Source organism: Silurus meridionalis, chromosome 2, assembly GCF_014805685.1.
Source record: "Silurus meridionalis isolate SWU-2019-XX chromosome 2, ASM1480568v1, whole genome shotgun sequence".
In the NCBI taxonomy this organism is placed as follows: Eukaryota; Metazoa; Chordata; class Actinopteri; order Siluriformes; family Siluridae; genus Silurus; species Silurus meridionalis.
In genome coordinates this window covers 20,043,386-20,059,881 of record NC_060885.1, presented here as the reverse complement: position 1 = coordinate 20,059,881, position 16,496 = coordinate 20,043,386, and the positions used below count along the sequence as shown (strand labels likewise).

The following is a 16,496-nucleotide window of genomic DNA, read 5'->3' as shown; positions in this document are numbered from 1 at the left end:
ATTTAGCTAACTGTGCCCAAACACTTGTAGGTTGATGCCTCTAGACAATAGGCAAGTTTTATGCACATATTTCTGTGCATTTCAAGAGGATCTGTTTTGAATTAAAATATGGAAAAATATGAAAAGAACGAAATTGTAATTAATTTAATTCATTACAGGGTACCATGCATACACATTCATAAATAGCAGATAATTATCATAGCCAAACTACCAATGTGAGGTGGAAAAAAATGTGAAAACCTGGAGGAAATCCACTTCTATATACAAAGAGCTGTTGGGTAGCAATGCTATGCAAAATATCACCACGCTTGTAAAATATGAAAGGCAAATGAAGGGTATCATTTTGTAAATAATGTTGACAAGCATTATTATTTGTATTTGTTTGCTTCAGTTGTTTCTGGGAATTATATTTGTGGTTTTAGAACCTAGGGGCCTCGATGTGAAGAGCCTTTTTTTGTTTGTGATGTGATATATATTATGCACGTCATAACCAGAACACAAAGCATATCATTCTGATTCCAGGCATCCTATTATTTCCCTGTATAGAGCACTATAAAATAGCAGTGAAACTCATTTTAGGGTCAATAGATTTTGCGCTATTATATTGCCCCCTTAAGCCTAAAATATCGTTTTATAAGCATTAACCTTCCGAGGAGAGCGAGAGATGATAATTTGCAGAAAAAACCTTGAGAGGCAGATTGCTCAAAATGGGAATATTGTGCTTAGATGAGCACTTTAGCTTGTCTGCAGGCCATGTGAAATGACAAGTACCCAATAGGAGGGACTGGGAATGACTGTACACAGAACGATGACCATTAAGAAATGTAGCATTAAGTGCAATGTTCTAAAGACTTCGGCTCACTACTGTAGCGGGATTAGATTTATGAGTATGTACTCTCCTCAGGGTGCGGGCTTCGGTCATATAGTGATGGATTTTTAAAGCATATATCTTAGGTTTATATCCTGTTGTGTACTTAGATATGAACATCTGACTGACTAGTTTGACCTTGGGGGAACATTTGTCTGGTCCATACAAGGGAAAAAGTACAAAACTTTAACCTTTATTTAAAAGATTTCAAAAAAACGAATAACTATATGAATGGAACGTCCAATGATGTTAAAACAAATATGCTCAGTGATCAGAGAAGTCTCTCTATTAATTTTTAATTGTCCAGTATAATCAATACATTTTAATCAAATAGTAGGTGTAAAGATTATAGTGACTAACACACCTCTGTCCTTTTTTATTTTCTGTTTTTTATGTGCATTGTTTTTGTGTTCCCTATGCTTTGAAGTTAATGCTTTCCATTTCGGTAACATAGTTAAAATTTGACTTCCCTCACGAACGTATTACCACAAGTTTGTTTATTCTCTACCTCACACTTTAACTGCAGTGTAAATTATTATTATTTTTTTAAACTTTTATTATTAATGATACACAGCAAGGTCACGGGTAAAAAAAAAAAGAAAAGAAAAGAAACTAGTGTAAGTGCAGTGTCACAGTGACTACTCACTCTGTACCAGAAATACGATTTATAATGCGTTGTAAAACTCTTGTAAAAAATTATTTTGCGCACATTTTTACCACAGTCTAGCAATATGAATTTTTATTTTCGTTTTATGTACAGCTTAAAATTAAAAATTCTTTCTCTTAAAAGGAGAAAATACTGACAATTCAGCATATTGAGGGAGTAAATGAATGAAGGATGGAAGGAATAAAGACGTTTGTTACACACACACACACACACACACACACACTTATATACACATTAGGATTACCCAAATGGTATCTAACAAATGTTAACTATTTAATTAGATGTTTCCATTTATTCAATTTAATGTAATCAATTCAATTTGTGCCAATTAAATCAATTACTAAATTGAATGCATATAATAAAGTGTATTACGTTAATTTGATTTACTCTATTCTATTTTTTTTATTTTTATATATTCTATTTTTTTATATTATAAAATATAATTGTCTATTATTTAAACAAGCAGGAATTTTATTTACAATTTGAATTAAAAAGGGAAACTATTAATGCTTGCAAATGTTACTAATAAACTATAATAACTAAAGTATAACTAAAATAAACTGCTTTAATAATAAACCGAGAAGCAAGTATGTTCTGCATTTCTTCCGGCTTAATGCACCGAAATTGAACCGAACCGTGAATTTCGTTTACCATTACACCTCTACTTTGCAGTAATATTTTTGAATAACAATGTTTACTCAACATGGATTGTGTCGTTCCACAAATTTCAGCAGTCTGGTTTGATCTGGGATGGTACATGCAGGTCCTGTATAGGCAGCTTTTCTAAAATCGAGACTTGTTTGCTGTATTTGTAGCTGATACTCGAATCTGAATCATGAGCATGCAGCGTAGGAGTATTAGAAGACATTTTTACTGTGTGTTAGTGTAAGCTAGACAGGTGTTTCTCAGCAAAATAGTCCAGTGCTGTCCTGTTTATTTTTTGATACCTGCCTGGAGTCTTAGACACTGTTCCTGTAAGGTGTTTGTGTGTATGGGTGTATGCATGTGGGGTTCTGTTAAATGCCAGAGCCTGTATCATGTTTAAATACCCACACTGAGTGCTGATTACCTCCTGCGGGACTTGTGAAACTGCAGGAAGTCGGAATAATTCAATATAAATTTTGAGCTTAGTCACCACACACACACACGCGCACACACACTTCATCTTTTTTTCCACACACAGTGATTTGTACAGGGGCAGTGGAGTTCAGCAGTACATGAAAGCCCTGCATCCTCGCAGAATAACAGAGCAGTAAATATGCCTGCGACATGCAGTAGCAATTTTCACCCTCTGTTTTTTCTTGTAAGAATGAAAAACTTGGGGCACGACAAGGTTCGATTCTTCTTGACTTTACTAGCAGTATCAGTATTGCATTATTTGAAATGCTTGCTCTAAATAATTGTATATATGAATATTATTATTTAAAAGCCCTTTTTAATGTGTGTGTGTGTGTGTGTCCATGCCTTTCAAATGAAGGTCAGCACTTCACACTATATTGATTACTGTCAGGCTCTGGGCAATATAAGTTCTCGGTGTGCTACACTGTGAATCAATAACTAATTGGTCTTGGACACAGAGAAATTAAACCTGGCTTGTGGCATGTGTATCTATGATAATAAAATTTCTACAGTTCTGTGGTGTCATTCGGAATCAAAATGGTGCAAATTGCATATAAAATAAAACTGTTCAGCATTTAGATGTAGTAAGCTATTGTGAAACTTTCATTTCCTTAATTCAGGTGGTGTTTTTACAACATGACTTAAAGTGCTGACAGTGTGTCTACTTTTATCATTTAAAACCTGAATGTGTGTGTTTTTTCTTTTTTTGTTCTCTTAAAGGCAGGGAGCCCGACTTCTGTGAACACCCCTATCGGTTTCCCTCGAACTTCAGTCACGCCTTCAAACCAGGACATCTGCAGGTACCACCAGCTTGTCTGTATGTTTAAAATGAGCTCCTTCATGTGCTGCTGCCGCTGCAAAGCAGGTAGTTCTCTGCATTAGTCATGAAAATTATAATGCTAGCAACCAGCAGAGGTTAAAGCTTTTATTTAAGAACTGGTATTTTGACTCATACTTTTCTACTGCTTTTTTGTGTTTTTTTATGTGCAATTTTTAAAGCTCAGTGTTCTCATGCTGTGTACTGCATGTTGCATGTCTATATTTCATTATTCTTTCTGCTTGTCTCTCGCCCCTGCTGCTGTCCCGTGTTTTTGTCTGTTTTTATGTCCTGCTGTGCAGTTCTAACACTAGCGCTCCAGCTCACAGGCAGGTCTCTAAGAAACCTGCTCAGACAGCTGTGGTTTTGCTCAACTCCGATGATAAGCATTGGCCATCGCAGAGCATCACTATGACAAATCTCTGTCTCGACTCGCCCATCAAACCCAAAAATAAATCCATGTTTGGGGCTGAGTGGCTCTCCCTGTTAAAGCCCTCGGTCAACCTCAGACCGCACGCCAGCACGCTCAAGTTTTCCAAGTCTCTGAATGACGTGGGTCAGAAGATGGACAGGCGGTGCAGCCTGCAGTTTGCTGAACGCACACGCTCAGATGGTGTATTGCACTCCGATATGAAGGGAGATGTAGAAAGTGGGCACCAAGCCAAGACTCTGGTAGTCAAGCTGACTCGCCTGCCTCCACTCTACTCTTCTCAGCACACCTCCTTCTCCACCACCTACGGCTACACGAGTGCTCACCCTGCTGACATTCAGAAGACCTCCAATCTGCTGCGCTTCTTCTTCCCATTCCCTCGCTCCTCTACAACAGGCAGTCTGCCTCTGGGCGAACCGCCCTCCTGTGCAAAGCCATCCAGTGCCTTGCTGGAGGTAAATGGGGTATGTACTGAGGAGCTGGGTGATGACGATGTGTTTGAGGAAGAGTCTAGTAGTTGGAGGCTAAAATCTGAGCAGCATCACGCTCCTCTCTGCTCCCTGGAGGAGGACGGTGATCTGGATGGCTGCTTCTCACCACTGATGGAGAAAAAAGGTCCACCCTCGCCGTACTCTCTGACTGGGGATTGCTGCAGGTTGGTGAGGCTTCTCCTCTCCGACTCAGCCCAATTACTCATGTACCCTTTCTCTAGAAAAGTGCTCCATCTCTAGAATCCCATCATCCCACCTGCCTTTCCAAAAGTCTCCACAACCCCTGTGGCTCCACCCATATGATTAAATCTCATATGCTGCTCTGCTGCTTTTACATTTCTTTTCTTCTGCTAATTACAGTCAGTAAGTAAAGCAAACCATAAAGTAATAGCATTGTGCTTTAGTAAATATTGTATTGTATTGTATATGCTGATGCAAGCATGGTATATAAGGTTCATAGTCTATAGATTTTTGCTGTGGAAAATAATAGCAAGAGGTTGTCCAAAGAAAAACAGTAGACCAGACCCATTGCAGTTTGTCAATTCATGGAACGTTTCCCAGTTTTGTAAGAGAAAATGTATGAGGGAGATTCGATTACGGCACAGGTCATAGTTGCAAAACACAAGGTGCTAAAAGCAAACCAAGATTAATGCAATTCTATCAGCTCATCCTTGAGCCCATTTCCGAGCTAGGTAATTGACTTGGACATGCTATTAAACCACAGAAAACTTCAAATTGAGGAATATAAGAATTGATTTTCTAAATTGTCCTTTTTAGTTCTGATGGCTTTTTTTGTGCAATTTTATTTAAAGCAGTTTAAAGTCTGCTTTTGTGTTTGCATGTCTGAGTTTGCTCATCATTGTTTAGGGTTTTCGATTTAATCAGTGCTGTTTAAAAATATTAGTGAAAGTATGGAAAAAAAACAAATTTTTCAGTGTTGTTTTCATGACTTCGTGTTCTATTGAAGTACGCTGCCTTTGATGTGTATGCTGTCTGACTCGGCTTAAAAAAAAAAAGTTAACAGCCCAATCGCTGCTCGCGTAGTCCAGCATTTCACAGATTCATCACCTCTTCCCAGTTTCACAGGGCTGCTAATGGCCTTCTCTGCCGTGTCTACTTCACAAGATCTGCAAATAACTAGCTCAAAAATATGGATCAGTTGGCCTGATTCATAGTGAAGTTGACCTCAAACGGGCAGTGCACGGATGTGTTTGGGTGTAAGTGATGCTGTTAGAAATATGCAGCATGAGCTTGAGAAAGCATTTGCACAATATAAATGTCTCTGTTCACAGATGTGGGCTTATATGCATAATATGCATATAGAATATGCATAGGTTATCATTATATGATAGATGAATTCTTGACTGTATCTGTGAGCGAAAAAAAAAAAAAATAGCCTTAAGGTTATATTACGGTTTGCTGAGAAATCCGGTCAGATTGTGATCATTAGTCAGTATGACACTTTATGGAATATTATTTCTAAAACACAATAAGTAATATTTTTAGGCTGGACTGCCATCAATCTCTGTATACTGAGAACCGCTTGCAGTCTTTGTACTGTAGTTAAATCATATGTATAGGATTGTAGTGGATGCTTAAGACAAGGTTAGAGCTGTTGAATATAAAACAGTTGTTCAGTGAAACTATTTTGCTGTTCTTTGGCAACTCTGTCAGAGGTTGCACAGTCAACACTGGGAGCCAGGAGCTGTTACCTGAGTCAATAAGGACGGGGTGTAAAATGGAACGTCTTATGTGATAATTGGATTGAGTCGGTCTAATCGTTGGGAAGCTGTGAGTGTGTCATGGGCTTAAGATGTTCTGACTGAAACAAAGCTGAAGGACAGGATGCTGCCTCTGATGTCCCGGTGTCTGTCTTTGTACTGAGGATTAAAAAGCTGAATTTAGTATAATGCTTTTAAAAGCAGATTTAATTATGGATACAGCAGGTCTGGTTAAGTGTGTGTGTGTGTGTGTGTGTGTGTGTGTGTGTGTGTGTGTGTGTGTGTGTGTGTGTGTGTGTGTGTGTGTGTGTGTGTGTGTGTGTGTGTATGTATATATATATATATATGTGTGTGTGTGTGTATGTATATATATATATATATATATATATGTATGTGTATATGTAAATATGTGTGTGTGTGTGTGTGTGTGTGTGTGTGTGTGTGTGTGTGTGTGTGTGTGTGTGTACTAATTTAAATTATTTGGCCTATTTGCTGTTCTCTTGATCCTGCCAACCAGTTTTGTTGCTATTTGTTCATGCAAATTTGTTTTATTCACTTCACACTTGTCTCTTCACCGCAAATGTGAAGCATCTGTCACATTATTGTTTATCCTATAACTGTTCATGTTATTGAGAATTTCATAGTGCCTCAGAAATGGAGAACTCCTAATGCATGAAATCAAGTCGCCTGCTGGATTAAAGATTGTAATGTGCAAGGAGCTCAGTGTAGCGACTTCAGTTCCATTTCCTCTAGAGGTTTTTGCAAAGTCTGGACACTCATCAGTTTCCTGAATTGGATAGCAAAATGAAATGTCCCCTGTTATCAAAGACATATAACATTAGTGCTGACAGCAGCTAAATGACCTGCTCCTCTCAATTAGTCTAAATACTGCTAAAGCTCTGCTATCTGTAAGGAAGTCTATGTGCTGAAGGAGCTTTATTTGTCTTTTAATCCTGTATCTTGGATTGGATAAGACTAGCCTGGAAATAGTCATTATCCTGCGTGTTCATTGTAGAAAGCCACATCTTGACACTTATAGTGGTGGCCTTCTTTCTTTGCATTAGTTCTTTCACGTTTATTGCCAAAGAGTTGCCTGTCAGAAACTTGGTTTGAAAACGATTGGACAGTTGTCAGATCTGATATTTCTGCTAAGGTGTGCTGTTCTCTGTTACATGCAGACGTGCTGTTTGCCGTCGGGTCGTTCTTATCTTCTTAAGCCTTCTTTCCCAATCCGGCTGTACTGAAGGCTGCTCTTATAAACCTATAATCAGAAGTGTTCGCCCGGCTCTGTAACTCCTTCAATGTTCTAGGAGATTAAAAACCTTCCACAGTTATTGTATTTCACAGCAACTTTTAAAAGAACAGAAGAAAATCCTTTTCAAGCGACGTCACTCCAAGAGCTTCAGGAATGTTTGAACTGCTTCAGTTTGATGTGAACTGCTTCCAGAGTCACCTTGAACTGCTCGATTTCTCAGCAGCACAGGGGCACAGTTGCCAGCATTGTCAGATGAGTTTTGTAACCTAATAAATAATGGCAGTGCTTACATCTGTCTATTTGTTTCTTAGCTGGTGGACTACAGTGGGCTCACAACAGATTTCTTTGCTTTTGATCAGACCCCTGCTTTCTGTCTTATTTAAGTTTTTAGTTTTTAAATAAACAGATCTTACATTAAATCTCCAAATTACCCATCCAAATGTTTAAAGCTGCTGTAAGGGATCTTTGGTTTGATTTACATGCACTTCTGAAGATCTTGTGTCTATCAAATTGATCCTACATCATGAGATTAGTGTTTTAGAAAAACTGAATGGACGGTAGGTTGCATGTTTGCTAAATTTACCTAAAGGCAAACTGATGAACACGTACGTGTGTGTGGAAACTTACACATGTACATCCACATGATCGTTTAATTGGTTCAGTTTCTAAAATATCACAGCTTCTATATTGTAGGTGAAGGTGCAGGGAAGGAATTGGCTGAACACAAGTCTGTAAAAGCAAGCATCTGCCTCTGTGTGTGAGTGTGTGAGTGTGTGAGTGTGTGAGTGTGTGAGTGTGTGTGTGTGTGTGTGTGTGTGTGTGTGTGTGTGTGTTTACGTTCCCACTTAATAATCTTCATATTTCTGAATTCATATAATGCTTGCAGACCTTGTAGAAGGTTTTAAGCTTTGATGTAGTGTCAGTGCTGTCATTTATTTGGATCAGCTTACAGTGTCTGTAGAGAAAGCAGATATGTAAAATCTCAGAGACAGCCCGCATCACATGTCAGATGAGCTTCAGTGCAGATAGTTCGAGACAGAATGCTTCCACAGCATTTTTTAATTTTTTTTTTATCAGAGCATTGATGCAGCTGAACTTCGGGGCAAAACTTTGTACGCTGTAGCTGCGGTGCAAGCCTTGTGTGCATGTTATAAGTGTTGTAAGCTCTCGATGCAAGTGTGAACCTCTCTCCTCTGTTTGTCGTACAGGATCTGTCACTGCGAGGGTGATGAGGACAGTCCACTGATCACGCCATGCCACTGCACAGGCAGCCTGCGCTTTGTGCACCAGGCCTGTCTGCAGCAGTGGATCAAAAGCTCTGACACCCGTTGCTGTGAGCTCTGCAAGTTCGAGTTCATCATGGAGACCAAACTAAAGCCGTTGCGCAAGGTACACGCGCACACACACACACACACACACACACACACACACACACACACACACACAGCATTAGCCATGTTCATTTCAAAGAACATTGAAAATGCACCAGTACTATTTTAATTGACTAGTAATTCCATTTCTTTTTCATTCATAAAGGTTAATTTCTCCCATACACTCTTAAGATCAGAAGACCGCATTCTGCCAAAACAGGCTTAAGTGTGTCTTCATTCTACAAGGCCTGTAATCATTTAACGCTTAGTGTTTATTAGCATAAGCAACTAAATGAAAGCAGGAATCGAGAATCAATTTTGCTACTGATTACCTCTAAATACATTTCCTGTGTTCTGCATCACATCCAGACCATCCGTCAGTCAGGACGGCTTTGTATCACTGTAGGCTTTCAGCTTTTATAACACATCAAGGTCAGATGTCTGTGAGTTATGCAAGATAGCAGTATGGTCACAATACCAGCTGGAAACACTGGCCTTGTTCACAGTGACGCCATTCTCGTCCATGTGCTGTCTTTCTAATCCATCTAATCCAAATGCAGAGCGTCGATATCCTGCAATCAGTGGTTCTGATTTTCAGAGCTTAATAAATGCAGCTTTAGTTCTAGCAGTAGTACATACTAAGCACAAAGCAATATCCCAGTACATATTAAACATTTTCATACAGTTTAGGAGGAGCAGTGTATAGACAACTTGCACATACTGTGTGCGTTTGTGTGTGTGTGTGTGTGTATATATATATATATATATATATATATATATATATATATATATATATATATATATATATATATATATATATAGTAAATAGTATATGTAATTTTTTTCACATAAATAATAGTAAAGAATAACAAGGGTAATTTCATTGTGTAGTGTGTGAGTAAAAAACTTCACTTTGGTGTTATCCATGCCTCCTGGTTGCAAAAACAAGATGCTATAGTGATTTAATATTTCATAGTTAATGTGTGATCATTTTATGGTGATTTTTATTGAATTATTTGTTGTTGAGTGCCAGAATTGTAGGTTTTCATAAACACATTTATTTAGTTTTTAACACATAATAGTAAATTGTACACCTTTATAATCTAACAGAAAAATTATTGGCAGCACCAATTCCATCTCATATCATTAAAGCTGGCAGGCTAACTGAGAATTTATCAACTTTAGCTTGTTGGTTCATCTAATTAATTTTACTTTAACAAACATAGCTGATGTAAACATGAAGAAACTATAAATCTAAAAGTTGTCTATAATGAACAGGTTTAGCTAGGTAAATTTATCATAAAAAATTATGGCTTGAACGTTCCCACAAACAGAAAAAGTTTCATGCATCACAAGACCTGTATGTCTTCAGTGTGTATGAGATCTTGATGTATTGTATGTCTGAATATTTTGCATCATTTAGCTACTGACTGGATCTCAAGCCATAAGGATTCTCTAGTGTTAAATAACTTGGTGTTTTATTAGCCACATGGTGGCAGTTAGTGCTAATGTATAACAATTATGTGTAACATTTTACATCATGTTATTCTAATTCCTAAATCAGATTTATTTAAAGTGGATTCTTTGGTCAGATTATAACAAGTCGCTTTATGTTGTATCTACACTCCTCCGTCGTTTTTTTTTTTTTCTTTTCTTTTCTTGCTTGGCTTTTTTGTTTACAAACACCGAGGGGTCCATTATTGAAGGCAGAAGTGTTGATAATTTTGTGGAGTTTAGTGAAAGCATCCCATCTAGAGAGCCGAGTAGTCTTTATTCTCAACACAATCTGTCACTAGTCACTTAAAGCAGAGGCTTTTAGCAACATCACAGCGCTGTCCTTGATGATTTCTGTCTGTTAGTGACTCAGTGTTTTGTTTTGTTGGAGCAAAAAAACATTTACAAATAGAATGGTTTAGCTGTTTGACATAAACTTAAAAAAATTAAAAAGTTAATTGATGCAGGGAATTATAACTGGATACATTGAACAAATTGTAAGAAACATAAGTTTAATAATTAAGTATTTAGTATAATATTGGTTTTGATATTTAGACTTTATTGACACTTTGTTGAAACACAGACCATGGAACTGATGCTGTAAGATCATGCAGAAAGCTACATCAAATATTTATTGTCAGGTTACAGTGGAAAGGCCAAGTCTGTAAGCTGAATGCAGTAAGTGCGTGAGTGTGTGTGTAATCTGTAATGCAATACAGCGAAGCCAGCGAGGCAGACGGAATGGGTTCTGATGTAAACCCCATTTGTTATGCCATCAATAAGGGGGTAAATACCATCTGTTGTTATTGTACACATGTCAGAGGAAAAAAGTTCAGGTGTTTAAAGAGCCCAGTATAAACTGTTGCCTCCATCTCTGTGTCTACAGTGGGAGAAGCTGCAGATGACAGCCAGTGAGAGGAGGAAGATCATGTGCTCTGTCACTTTTCATGTCATTGCCATTACTTGCGTGGTCTGGTCACTGTACGTCCTGATCGACCGCACTGCAGAGGAGATCAAACAAGGTCAGCTGCCTCTACCAGCTCTCTCTCCCCTCCCTAACCTACCTCACCAACATCCCATTGTTCTGCTCTATGTGGAGATTTTCCTGTAGGGTTATTTTGCTCCCATTGAAGTGTTACTGAAAAGAAAATCAACAGTGTGAAGTGTTGATGATTCTTAGCAATGTATGAACATCTGTCTTGTTCTGAAATTAGACTAGTTCATGATTCTCATTTATACCTGACAAATGAATATCTATTATCATCTTCAATGTGTGGCTATGTAGCCTGTGTCTTTGATAAATATGGATGAATATAATGTAAGTGGCTTTAGAATACAGTACCCTTCCCAATTTCTCATGCCTCCTGCTTCCACCTGTAGTGAAATAGTAATAAACTCTTTTTAACCACGCAGCCAGGAGAATACCAGGTAAATGCTTTCTGCCTTTAACATCTGATTTGTCTTTTCTCTGACTCTGGTTCTTACATATCTATATTTTCAATTTATTCCTTCTATTTTCTGCTCAGATGTTTGTTTTCTTTTTCTCTGCCTGAATATCTGATTCACCCTCCTTTCTGCTCAAATGTCTGAGTCTCTCGTCCCTCTTCTCTACCCTCTCCCTTCAACTCTCTGCCTGCTAGAGATTCACCCATCATTTTGAGCCCTAAATGCTAATTGGTTGGTAAAATTGAGATATTATGCACCTCATGTGCACCATGTGTTTCAAATATGATGGTAAAAATGGATTTTTGATACATGAATATATACTGTAGAATCAGCAACATGCAGCTTAAGGTGACAAAAGTAGTAATAGTGATGTTAACACCTGATCAGTAAACTCCAATCCAATCCCATGAACAGCAGCTGTGTGCATTTCAAATAACAAAAAAATCTTGGCATGACGTAAAATAATTAAAGAGCAGCGTATAGCACAGTCTCTCTTGGGAGATCTGCATATGTTCAGGACTAACCCCCTGTCTCCTTACTCTATTCCTGCTCACCATGTCAGGAACACTAAAGCTGCACCCTGGTCTAACTTACGGAGCCTCCCAAAGCAGTACAGTATTATATTCCATGTTCAGGAGTACCTTGTGTTCTAGCTCGCAGTAGACAATTATGATTCACCACAGTACCATCCAGTCCCCTCCCAATCTTATTAGTGATTACTGCAAATAGAAAAGTGATTTGCTTCAAATGAATGTGAAAAATTATTGATTTAATTATATTTGCCTGTCAAAGGCTCTATAAAGATATAAACCTTTTATTGCATTGGTAATTTGTTGAAACAACCTCCACCACATCTGACAGACCATTCGATACTTTGAAAGGAATCGACTGCCACTGGAAAGATTGCATTAGAACATTATTAGAAACATTATAATAGAGAGGTATGCCTCCGTTGCTTTTTCTAGAATTTTAAAACACTTTAAAATTCACGATCACTCTCAAGATGAGTTCGAATGCTATATGTGGAAAATCGGGATTCCTTTCAGGAGCATCTTGTCTGCGATTCCAGTGTCATAGCTCCTCTGGTATCCACCCTGTAACCACAGTGACCGATTTGACATTTAGAGAATGTTTAACACTCCACAATCATACTGTATACATGTGCACAGAAATGATGTGGTGTTTTTTAGCACTTGTCATTGTGTTTTTGAGAGCATATTGCTGGTCCTGGAATGAATGTCTCTTTTTAATATGATTTGATCTTTTCTTCCAAAAATCTATTGTAATGTAATTCTTTTGGTTCATTTATTAACACGACATTAAACCTGGCCTTTTTCACAAGATCGTTTACTGTTTTCTGCAGGGATTCTGGAGTGGCCTTTTTGGACAAAGCTTGTGGTGGTGGCTATCGGTTTCACTGGCGGACTGGTTTTCATGTACGTGCAATGCAAAGTCTATATCCAGCTGTGGAGGAGACTTAAGGCCTACAACAGAGTCATATATGTGCAAAACCGACCAGAGACCTATAAAAAAAATATTTTCGAAAAACCTTTACTTATGGAGCCAAATTTGGAAAACAAGGAGGGTTTTGGGCCAGCACAATCAGACACAAACTCTTCACAGTACACAGAGACTGAGGACTACAGCATGGAGATACTGCACATGTGAGCGGTGCATCCGCAGTCCAATTCCGTGGGGCCAGATGATGCTTTGCCTCCTGCCAGGATACAGGGGGCAACAGACAGCGCTGGGCAGAGTAACTGAGACAGAACTCCTTCTTTTTTTCTAGGTGTTTTCTTTGTTTTGTCTGTTCTGTTCCTGTAACTTGTTGGCTAGCCATTCTGAGTCGGTGTGCGCCAGGTCCAACTACTGCCATTGTACTGCTCTTGTATGAGATGTGTGAAGCACCACTCAAGCTGCGTGCATCTGCGCTCACCCTGTGTGTGAGTAATGTGTCTCTGCGCTGGTTCAAATGGAGTCCTTAACAATGCATTTAAGCACTTTTTTGTTCCTTCTTTAAGGCTCTCCTCTTTTAATACCCATACATTTATATATACATAACAGGAAAAAAAACAAAGAGAGATTTTCTCACATTTTATATGACATTTTTTATTCCCACGAAAAAAAAATTTGGATGTAAAAACTGGAAATTTGAGGAGCTATAAGGGAAAATGGAAGTTTTTTTTAGAGTGATCATGCCATCTTTCATAAAAGGAAGTATTTTCTGAGTTGATCAGTTTTTTCTTTTGTTTTAGCTGATAGTTAATTTATTCTAAATGTTACTTACTTATTCAAAATCAAATCACTGAATATCTACCAAGGGCTAAAGCATATTTGCTAGTGCTGTAACTTGTGGCAGGCCCATAATGATTATGTTGACCACTAGTTTTTTGCTATGGTTTCTGTCTAGGCCATCAGCCCCTAACTGTTCCTCTTGGGGGCTTCAAAAAAAAAATCTCATCCATTACCTGTTAGAAGCCATTTTATTTCCACAGCGATTTAAGTTCCAGAATCATGACACCTTTTCTAGATGATTTGTGTTTTTCTATACTATAATGAATCTTTATATTGAGTCTTTACTTTGACCACCTTCTTTAAGAATTCAGTTCCTTTAGTACTGGTTAAAAGAGTACCTTATTTGCCTAAGTCAACCATTTTTATTCATGATTTCATAGTTAAAAAATTTTCTTTTCAATCACTCAAACATAGACACTTTTACATGTGGCTTTAGAAACTGTATCCTTTCAACATTTAGCTTTTTTCTTTTTCTCATTACAGTCAGCATGCATATATTGTTTTGTTTTGTTTTGTGTTTGTTTTTGTTGGTTTCTAAATACGACAGTAAATCTAGGACAAATCTACCTATTCCCTAGAATTTATTGCATGGAGTCCCAAAACTAGACTCTCAGACTTTCTTTTGAAGCATAGAAATGTTGTGAGGGGTGTTAGTTATAGATGTTGGGAAATTTGTGACTTTCATCATTTTCTCATGCAATAGGGGTTTTTGAAGGAACAGATCCCGTTTCTCTTCCTTGTCACGTAAGAATGTCAGGGCGAACCTGCAATCAGAGCATAACGTCTGCCATCTAGTGGCAGAGATCACATTTTACATGTTGTTATACAGATTTTAACGTACCCTAAAAGCTTGGTGCAATTCGAGCAAAATGAAAAAGTGCAATTACAGTTTGTTGATGGGATCAGTCTTTTAGTCCTTTTCCAGTTTTTACATGGTTTTTAGTTTTACAGTTTATGCAAATAACACTACAGATTTGATGTTGCACACTTAATATAATATTGTTCTTGGATCGTTCAACTTTTTTTTTATGTTGGATCTCTACCATTTACTGCTTTGCTACATGATGACTGTGGAAAAAATGCCCTTTGAAAGCTTGTAAAGTTTTACCCAACTGCAACCTGGCATCCTTTAAGATTTGATATTTGATCCATTTTGCTTTAGTTTAAAAATCAGTGCAGAGGTGAGATAAATAGGAGCTGGCTCCTTTAACCTTTTTAAAGTAGTGTGGGACCATTTGACAAAATATTGAATTAAGTTCAAACTGTAATGTTTTTTTCAACCAGGTATGATTTCTGTATTGTAATTTCACATCTGCATTGTCAGGTATCGGCTTTGCTGCATTGTGTCTGCTTTGTTTAGCGTTGATCTGTTGCAGTAATTGTACTGTTTGTCTCTTCATTCTTCACTGCTGCCGATTGCTAGTAGTTGAGCTCTGATGATCACATGATTGATCACTTTTGCTAACACACACCCGAAGACACACGTGCTCAGAAAAGTGTTTTCCTCGCAAACTGCAATTTATTGCTACTGAATCGACTTGAATGTGGTCAACATGACTGTTTCCTAGCCCTCTTGTATTCCATTCTTCTCTATGTGACCTTTTTTCTTTGAATAGTAAAAGTAGTTTTTCATAATGTTTTTAATGAAAATCTTGATGTGCGTTGTTTTGTTTGATTTTCCATATTTGAGTATATAGACTGTAAAGCAACCAAATAAAATGAAGTAAACCTATACATTGTTGCAAATGAGACATTTTGGGTGTTTTGTTTTTTTGGCCACAATCTGTACTGCTGTTATAAAGGCGGTGGTTGGTTTTTTTTTTTGACACAACACTGCCTAAAGAACTGAAACCATCACTCGTTTCTTGGAATAACCATTTCCTAGGTTCATCAAGGCCTTTCACAAGCACTGTGTCGAAAAAAAGAGAAGCAGTCGACCTGATTGAACACGTTGCTGTGGCTTTCTCAGTAGCTAAGTATGGTTTTGTGAAACTGAAAAGACTGTAATTTTAATGTATAGTTTTGTATTTTATGTATCTGTACATTTTTTTTTTCTCAGTATTATTACGCTTTTAAGGGGTTAACTTTAAGTTTCTTAATTGAGATGTAAGTGATGTTGTTTCGTGTTTTTAAGGGGAGATTAAATGGAGCAATAAAATAAAACCTTGATGAAACCAGCAGCTGGTTGTCTATTGAAGTGGCTCCTAAAGCTGTTTACGTTAAACACTGCCTTCGCATTCAAAGTCGCTTTGAGAGACGTGTGTGGTAAAATTGAAAGATTAAAAGATTGTTTGTTTAATGTAGCTATTTAATAAGTATTAATCTTTCAGATTTGTCTGTATTTTACACATCATCTTAAGCTACTGTGAGTGAGACAAAAACCCTCAGCTTTCTTTTATTGGTCTTTTGCCTAAACAATGGTGAGAATTTTACTAGTCAGCAAATCATGTGGCAGCATCACAATGCATACAATTAAACAAATGCAGATTAATAGCTTCATTAATGTTGCCATCAATCACCAGA

At 37.6% G+C, this 16,496-nt stretch overlaps 1 protein-coding gene across 6 annotated transcripts in view; it reads left to right on the top strand.

The window, feature by feature from the left end:
- Positions 1–16,153, top strand: part of march8 (membrane-associated ring finger (C3HC4) 8) — a 70,508-nt gene extending 54,355 nt beyond the window's left edge. For 2 of the 6 annotated variants that reach the window (XM_046867642.1, XM_046867676.1), the window contains 7 exons: positions 3,375–3,454; positions 3,774–4,556; positions 8,577–8,757; positions 11,119–11,254; positions 11,646–11,660; positions 12,241–12,288; positions 13,042–16,153. In XM_046867642.1, the coding sequence (XP_046723598.1) occupies positions 3,375–3,454; positions 3,774–4,556; positions 8,577–8,757; positions 11,119–11,254; positions 11,646–11,660; positions 12,241–12,288; positions 13,042–13,346 (1,548 nt within the window). In that variant the 3' untranslated portion in view covers positions 13,347–16,153. The remainder of the gene's footprint in view (positions 1–3,374; positions 3,455–3,773; positions 4,557–8,576; positions 8,758–11,118; positions 11,255–11,645; positions 11,661–12,240; positions 12,289–13,041) is intronic. The other 4 variants (XM_046867649.1, XM_046867657.1, XM_046867667.1 and 1 more) reach the window with 4 other exon arrangements.
- Positions 16,154–16,496: the final 343 nt, after the last annotated feature.